The 9,523-nt window shown below is 30.1% G+C and overlaps 1 protein-coding gene across 1 annotated transcript; it reads left to right on the forward strand.

Annotated features, from left to right (window-relative positions):
* Window positions 1-4,361: 4,361 nt before the first annotated feature.
* On the forward strand, window positions 4,362-5,879 carry LOC100242614 (malonyl-coenzyme A:anthocyanin 3-O-glucoside-6''-O-malonyltransferase-like). Its single transcript, XM_059740919.1, has 3 exons — window positions 4,362-4,841; window positions 4,915-5,217; window positions 5,333-5,879. Exons 1-3 carry the CDS (start codon window positions 4,362-4,364, stop codon window positions 5,711-5,713), a joined length of 1,164 nt encoding a protein of 387 aa, XP_059596902.1. The 3' UTR covers window positions 5,714-5,879.
* Window positions 5,880-9,523: the final 3,644 nt, after the last annotated feature.

Consider the following 9,523-nt stretch of genomic DNA (forward strand, 5'->3'; position numbering starts at 1 on the left):
GCTTTTGTTAAATAAATCGATTTAAGTAACAGGAATGAAAAGAAAAAAAAAATGCATATTTTGCACTAGAAATTAAAACATTTTTACAAAAAAAATATTTTTGTTTGAAAGAATAAAAATAATTAATACCTTTATAAATTTCTTAATTTTGAATGGTTGACATCATTAAAATGTTTGAAGTTCTTATATTTCAAGAATAATAATTTTAGTATTTTTTTTTCAAAATAATTGTTTTCAACATTTTTTTAATGAGATATATTTATAAAATACTTTTAATGTTTATTTTTTTTTATCAAAAACATGTTAACTAAACCATTTCCCTTTTTGATCTTTTCATTTCCCACATGAATCACCATTTTTATCTACAAAAGTGCTTTAGGATATGTTCCTGCAAAGTTTTTAGAAAAGAAAACAAAAGAAAAATATGGGAAAAAAAAGAAAGAAAAAAGGTCAAAAAAAAAAAAAACCTTCATTTGGTTGTTCATGGTAGAATTACAGGAAAAATAATAATTAAATTCATAAGAAATATGCTTCCCAAAACTTTCTCAACCATTTTACAAGAAACATGAGATTTTCTTTATTATTTATTATTTTCCCTTCTCTTTTCATTAACATTTTTTTATCCTTTTTTTTTTCATGTTATCTAGAGTGAGAAAATTATTTTTCTCATAACACTTTCCAAAAACCAAATACGATTTTAGGATGTTTTTTTTCCCCTTCTTTTAACACCTTTGAGGAACCAAATATAACCTTGAATGGTCAATAAAAGAAATTAATCTATAATTTTCTTAATTAACTTGGCCAATTGACAATTTTAAGGATTTAATAATAATGTTAGAAGGAAGATAAGAAAAAAACAATAAAGAGATAAATGGAGAAAATGTAAACATCATATCATGTATGTGGTTTGATACAATCTCTCCTACATCTATTGTCCTCAAATTCCTCCAAGTTGCTGAGAGGTTACTTCATTGATGTAAATTAAACAATCCTCCAAATGCAAGGCTTGTTCCAAATAGAATTTGTTTTCAATCAATTTTTACAAAGTCTTTTGTATTAAAAAAATGTCCAAGTAACTAGCTATTAGGTAGCGACTCCTACTTCTTCAATCAACTGTTTGTCGACCACATAATTAACCGTTAGGAATAAATTTAAAATGTATATGCATATTATTGTTATAAATGCAAATAGACAAGTAGTTGACAGCTTGGCCGTCCAAAGCTTCGTCATCCAACACATCATATGCTAGCCACTACTAGAGTGGTTGATTTTGGAGGAGAGCCAATCCATGAACCAAGGATTGCCTAGTGGACACCTGGCATCTATCATTCAAAAATTAGCCCATTGGGATCCTAAGTAACCTTAACTTGAATAACATCCATTCTAACAATATTTTGAAAACCTTATTGAATTTATGTGAATTTCAAAAATGTCCTAGGTTTTCATCAAAATAGACTTAGAAAAATCATTTCACCAAATGAAAATTAATGCTTATCTTATATAATGATGACGATAATAATAATAATAATAATAACTTTGCCATTGGTGTTTTTTGAAAATTTGCGTAGAGTCACTCTGATTACATTTTATCTAATTTTACAAAGAAAAAAATAAAGTTAATAATAATAATAACTTTGCCATGAGTGTTTTTGGAAAATTTGCATAAGGCCACTCTGATTACATTTTGTCTAATTTTACAAAGAAAAAAAATATAGTTAATAATAATAATAACTTTGCCATGGGTGTTTTTGAAAATTTGCATAGGCCACTCTGCTTACATTTAGTCTAATTTTACAAGGAAAAAAAATAAAGTTAATAATAATAATAATAACTTTGCCATTGGTGTTTTTTGAAAATTTGCTTAGGATTGCTTTAATTGCATCTAGTCTAATTTTACAAGGAAAAAATAATGCTATAAAAAAATGTTATTTCCTTAAGCTTCTTCATTTTCCATCATTAATGACCTTATCCTTTTTTCTTGAAACCATAAATAATTGCACTTTGAATTTCAAATCTTATATTTACTTTAAGAAAAAGTTTAAATATCAATATTTTGTTTGTTATTCACCAAAAAATGATTTAGAACCCTTGAAAAATCTTGGTTAATAAATTTAATTTATCCCATCTTATCATATAACTTCTTTTGAGATAATGAATGTGTTAGAGCCATATTGAGTCCCCCCACTGGTACTGTGAATCAGAAACTTCTTTTGCACACCTTCTTTTGATAAATTTAATTCATATCCAAATGTTCTCTGATTCTATGTATAAAAAGATTCCAATGAAATGTTAAAAAATAGGTAGTTTTTAATTGTTAGAAGTGCTTGCTAAAAACTTTGCCAGCAATCACTTTCATTCACTAGATCTCAATTATTTATCTTATTTGTTCTTACTTTTTAGGTCTTTTTATCTTCTTCTATTATTGCTTGGCATGATAATTGAACCAACATAAAAGGACAACAATCAAGTTGCTCCACCAGTTCAAAGTTTGAATTATGAGATAGGATTCCTTGTGTCTAAAGTTGCTTCTTCAACTGCAGAGAAACCGACACTAAGATAATCAAGCTTTCTAAGAAATTGTTTCCTGAGATAAAATTTAAAATCATTATTTTGTAATTACTAATTTCAATATATGTAGATACAATTAATGATCTCTTGAAATTTGGAAAGCAATTTGATTTCTTTTGTAGTTTTATAGATCTGCCAAATCTTTCTTCTTCCATATATAGTGTGGAGAGCTTTGTAGTGGATTGCAAGCCTTATTTGGCCTTACTTTTAAATTTGTTTTTATTTTATTTTTAATTATTTTTTCATGGTGAAAATAAAAGGCATGACTCATGATGTGAGGGACTCATCAGCTTCCATATCTAATGCCACTCACCAGGCCAGCAACTTATGTCAGCAGCTTTAAATGTAAAGGACCATAGAAGGTTGCAGGATTTCGTATTATCATTATTTCTAAAGAGCTACAAGTCTCATTTTCTCATTTGTATTATTATTTCTAAGAGCTTTGATTCTTACTCATAGTTATATCATATGATCACAATATTTTATTCATATTTAACGAATTTTGTTACATATCATTAATTTTTTTTTATGTGGAATTGAAAGAAGGAATTCACGATCAAATATCACATTGCTTTTCTTATTGGGTTTCATTGCTATTTATCTCAATGTCATATGGTCATTGGAAAATGAAATTGAAGGAAAATATTAAAAAATATATACATACGATGGCATATAGTTGCGGGCAATCTAAAAGTGTGGTCATATCATGACCTAATGGTGGTGGCCATCAGAAACCGTGGCCATACAAGGATCTATAGTTGTGGCCATTATGAAATCGTTACCATATGACGATTTTTCAACTTTAATGAGCCACCATTCGTACAACGCTTCAAGGCATGCTATGATACACAGAAATGGCCCAGGACATGTGAAAAAAGCTTCCAGCAATCGCTCACATTGGCATTCAATTATTTATCCCCCCAAAAGAATCTTTTTTGTATTGATGCTTTTTAGCTTTCCTTTAACTTTGGCACTAATTGACAACAAACCATTAGAAGATGTTTCTCCAATTCAAATGAAAAGATGAATTATCAGGGCCCAGGAACTCCTTATCACTTCAAAGTTGTTTCCCTGCTCATAGACAATTCACAGTATGATCATCTCACCTTTCCAGATGTCATCACGATCAAGCAATTTATCCTTTGTTGCGATGAAATATAATTTCAAGGTTCCATTAATATTAAGTAGTTTATTTGCTAAACGTTTATATTAAAAGTATCAAAGATATATAAAATGTAATTATAAAATATTTGCAATAAAATATGATAAATCGGAAATATGAAGTGATTGATATAAAAAAACTCTAACTAGATGTGGATAAATAGGGTAAAAGAGAATTTAAAATTCAGAATAAGTTAATTATTTTGATTTAATATTTTAAATTAATTTTAATTTTAAATAGTGGTATCAACTTTTGTTTGGATTTAAGAAATTAAAAGTTCATTTGTATGTTCCATAAGAGTTCGTATGTATAGTTGGCTTTTGTTAAGAAAAAATGAAGTTTGTGCAAGTGTGATCAAATTGTGATTGATTAGACGAACTATGAAATTTTGTGTACTACAAAAGTTGATACCCCTATGATTGATCAACAATTTATTCAAATGTTTTGAATATAAAATTTGACACATTTTCTATTATTGCTTTTTAATGCTTCCAGACGATACGAAAACAACTTCCAACTATCAGTTTTAAAATTTATTTTTGATAAACTTTACCTGCTATTCCATGGATGCCTCACTTGACACTATATTTAGACTAGAACGGATGTGAATAATTCTACATTGTCTTGTCATATGGCTTCATCTGATGAGATGGTGAATGTGTCAGAAGAATGTCGAGTGTCTCCACCTCCCAACGCTGTGAGTGAGAAGTCTCTCCCACTCACTTTCTTTGATTTGATATGGCTACATTTCCATCTAGCCCAAAGCCTCTTCTTTTACAAATTCCCTCATTCTAAGACCCAGTTCATAGAGACCCCCATCCCTTCCCTTAAACACTCACTCTCCCTCGCTCTCAGGCACTTTTATCCCTTTGAAGGAAATTTACTATTTCCTCCAAATCTTAGAGAGCCTGAAATTCATTATGTGGATGGTGATTCAGTTTCAATGACCTTTGCTGAGTTTAATAGAGATTTTGCTTACCTTATCAAAAACCACCAACGAAAAGTTGCTCACTTTTATCCTCTTCTACCCCAATTGCCACCAGTGTGTGTAAAGCGTGACACCCTAGTTGCATCTGTTTTCCAACTCTGGAATTTCTTTTGGGTTCACCTTTGACCATGTTGTGGTAGATGGTAATGCTTTTATTCGATTCATAAGGTTGTGGGCTACTATTCATAAATTGCAGAGAGAGCCCTTGATGTTAGAGGGTGCAATCCTTCCATTCTATGATAGGACCATGGTAAAAGACCCGAACAAGCTAGGTTCAGTTTTTTGGCAACATCACCAGAAAATTAAATTTGAAGGTTATCGACCACTGCTCCCTACCAGCAACATCCTGGCTGCAATTTTACTAAGTCAAGTCGATCTTCAGCGACTCAAAAAGGGTTTTGGTTCAATGTCCAACGTTGTTACATGTCTCAAGTTTTACAGTAGCATGTGCTTACACATGGGCTTGCATGTCAAAGCTCGAGCTTGTAGTGGTGAGGAAGTGAGTGAAAATGAGTTAGAGCACTTCATTTTTGTGGCTGACTGTCGAGCCCACTTGGACCCTACACTGCCTGAAAACTATTTCGGTAACTGTGTAGTTCCAAGTCTTCTAACTGCATGCAAAGAGTATGCAACTAATAGATGAAGATGGTTTTATAATTGCAGCCAATCTTATAGGAGAAGCAATTCAGGAAAAGCTTGGGAGCAATAAGGGAGTTTTGGAAGGTTTAGATAAATGGGTCGTGAATTTTTCATCTATAAACATAAAGCGAGCTGTAGGAGTTGCTGGGTCACCAGGGTTTGCAGTTTATGGCATAGATTTTGGATTGGGACAACTACAAAAGAGAGAGTCGATATCAATAGATGAAACAAGGTGCATATCACTTCATGAAGGCAAAGATAACAAAGGCGATATCGAAGTTGGTTTGTCATTCCCCAAGATTAAAATGAATGCTTTTGCCTCTATCTTTACTGATGGCCTCATGGTCTATGATTAGAAAAAGGAAACATGTTTATGTGGAAACACGTTTCTTCATAAACTTGTTGTGAATTTCTCTGTAATCTGCATTCGATTTTATTACTATTCGGAACAAATCTTTTACTGGTTGTTGCTGTGTGACTTACATTTGGCAAGTTAATGGTATCAAAGGTGAAGGATGGCAATATATGGAAGAAAATAAGAAGGGTTACCATTGTAAATTTTTATTTGTTTTTTGACTTTTTTCTTCATTGCATCTCATTTGTACATTTCACCTAACCAAATTAAGTCTCTTTCCCATTTTGATATTATCAAATTATATACTTCAAATGAATAAGGTGTGAGGAGGTCGGGGTGCGTAAGAGAATGTTCCATATATACCTTAGCTCGCCTCATGCCATTTAATATAAATATTTTTTTTATTTTTAAAATTTTAATTATACCAAAAATAAATATTATAGCATTTTACAAAAAATATTTTTTTATTGTATGTGTTGAAAAGTAGGAAATGAAAATTAAATTTATATATATATATAGAAACCCCTATCTCGTCTATACTTCTAAAGTAGGTTTTTTAAGGACAAAATGAGATGGCTACATAAAATGGCAAGTTCCATTATCATACCTTTATGGTTTTATTTTCCATAGTTATGATATATTCTTTATGGTTGCAAGCTAAATCAAATAAGCATTTCCTTCCACATGCTCTTTTCTGATTTGTGGTTGATAGTGCATATGATATTAATGTGTTTGGCAGATAATGAATCACCTTCATCATTATCTGTTTAGCTTTTCCCGATGTACTAATACTAGGTTCTTAGTTTTCACCTTTTAATAATAATTAATCTCAAAGCACAATATATATAGGACATTATATATGTATCCTATTTAGTATTTCTACTCCATCTTAGAGAGCCTAAAATTTAATGGATATTGAAACCTTAAAATGTTGGGAGGTATTAGGTCATCAAGATTTGGGATTTACTATATAGATTTTGGGTAGGGATGCTTAAGAAAATTGAAGTCATATATAGAGGTTCAAGAAGATTTTGAGATTGGTTTGTCCCTCCTAATGCTTTTAGAACTAGACAAATAATTGAATCGAAAAAGTTATCGGTTCACAATTCAATAGTCGAATCGATGGTTGAACCGATGATATTATAAATACATAATTTATATTTTACATAAAATTTAAAATAATTATAAAAATTAGTAATATATAATTAAAAAAATTAATAATATTTATTTTTTTATATTTGATATTTTCAAAGAATAATAATAAGGATAAATCCAAATACGATTAATATTTTTCATTTTATTAAATAAATATGTGTAATATGTAAATGTGAAGATATGTTTAAGATAGAAGGAAAATTATAATATTTAATTTTATCTTTGTCAAACATTATATATTTTATTATTTTATTCTTTTAATGTGATTATGTCTATTTAAATATTTAAAAAAAAAAAAGAAGTTTCAAAAAATTACCTGTGTATTTAAATATTTTTATGTGGTTATGTCTATTTTATCTCTGTACAGTAAATTAAAATGTTTCATAGCATAATGGAATAACCGCATTTTTCTTACCGCTAAGTCCTTGGTTCGAGTCCTTTCCCACCACAAAATTCATCCATTTTCCACAATTATAAGCAATGTTTTCAGAACCGAATCGGTCATTGAACCGGAAAAGTTACCGGTTCACGGTTCATCGGTCGGACCGGCGGTCGAACCGGTGATGTCATAAATATATATTTTATTATTTTATATATTATAAAAAATTAAAAAATTAATAAATTCTATGTAAATTTTGACAGCATCTACTTTGTTTGTTGAGTTTTGTCACAAATTTTTTTACCTGTAGAAGTCATCAATTATCATATATGATATCTATAACACAATATAAGATGTTATACATTCACAATATCAATAAACTCAATATTTATCAAATAATCAAACCATTACTATCCTATAATAACCAAATTATCAAAGAGTTGTTAACTCAACACATTGTCCATAATAAATAATACAAATGTCAACCATAGGTCCACAACACTTAAATAATTACTCAAAATAAAAATATAACATGTCAATGTTTGAATATTCATGAAGTTTTTTGCATACTAATAAATATAAAATTCATGTCTTCATTCATTTTGGAAATTGGAATATGGAGATTGAACATGAGCATTTGGAAAACCAAAGTTCTCCACATCAAGCCCTTCTATAGCCACGTCACCACCATTCTCATCATCTACAAAAATATTGAATATATATTATATATCAACAATAAATCATTTTTAAAGAAAAAAAATATAATTATTGAACTTTTATAAGTTTAAATATTTTACTAACCAATGTGAGAACTTGAACCTTCCACTTCATTTATTGGATTGACCCTTCTTCATATAGAAGATTTTCCAATTCTTCAACATCTAACTCTGCTGGTTGATCATCATCAACTACCCAAAAATCGGTCTCATCAATGCATGCATAGTCAATTGGATCATAGATTCTTTTCTTGTTATAGAACTTAAAAAAAAACATATAATTATTCATAATTGTGAATAGAAGAATTTAAATTCAAAACAACTAAGAAATCATTTATACCGATTTTTTAGGCGCATATTATAATGAACGTATACAAGATCATTAAGCCTTTGATGTTCCAATCTATTCCTTCTTTTGGTATGTATACGTTTAAAAACACTCCAATTCCTCTCACATCCAAAAGATGATGCGGTTTGGCTCAATATTAGAATGGCTAACTTTTGCAAATGTGGTGCACTGTATCCATGTAGCCTCCACCATTCATCTAATTACCATTTCACATTAAAAATAAGAAAAAAATAAAACACATTAGCAAGTTTAAAATATTAAATAGTAAGTAGGTAACTAATAAAAAAGAATAAACATACTAATAAATGATAATAATATTTTACCAGGTTAAAGTACTTCACGTGAAGAATAAGCAAATTCTTTTCCAAAACTTCCCAATCGATCACGAAATAACTTCATTTCATTCATTGTTTCAAGCTTGCCTTTCAGAACTTTCTGATCAATAACATCCATGACACCTCCAATAACATTTGGCTTATTACAAAAGTTTTCCTGATCATATTGGAAACATGGATTCAACCAATAAGCTGTTGAATGAATGCTTTTCTTTAGTTGTTGATCCCAACGTTGCTTTATGATCTCCGTATAAGGCTTGTATAGTCTTTCGTTGTAGTTAAACAATTTCTTGATGCCCAAACGAACCCTATACATGCCTTCATACACATATCCCATCGAAGGCCTCTCATCACAATCAACAATACGCAATAAGCGCATTAGTGGAGACATAAGATTCACAACATTTAAACAATCATTCCAAAATCTATTATCCAAGATGATGGAAACTGCAACTTTGCTTTTATAATCCTTTGAATATATAGAGTCCACAAAAAACTTACTAGTCACCAAAGCTTGCAAGTCATGTTTATGATCATGAAGACTCTTGAGTGCAATGAATGTAGTAGCAAAGCGAGTTGCACCAGGTCACAAAATCTCTATCCATCTTTCTCTTTTTCTCAACCATCTTAATAAAGCAACATGATTATAAACAAAAATTGTCACCTTTGATGCACGTCTTATAAGTTCAGCAACATGGTCCATCTTACCAATATCCTTAAAGATCAAATTAAGACAATAAGTTGCACAAGGTGACCAATTAATGTGTTTATGCTTCTGAGAAATCAATCTCCCCGCGGCCACATAATTTGTTGCATTATCAGTGACTATATGAACTACATTGAGTGGACCAACCCATTCAATCACCTCATCAAATAA

Source organism: Vitis vinifera, chromosome 12 (genome assembly GCF_030704535.1).
Source record: "Vitis vinifera cultivar Pinot Noir 40024 chromosome 12, ASM3070453v1".
Taxonomy (NCBI): domain Eukaryota; kingdom Viridiplantae; phylum Streptophyta; class Magnoliopsida; order Vitales; family Vitaceae; genus Vitis; species Vitis vinifera.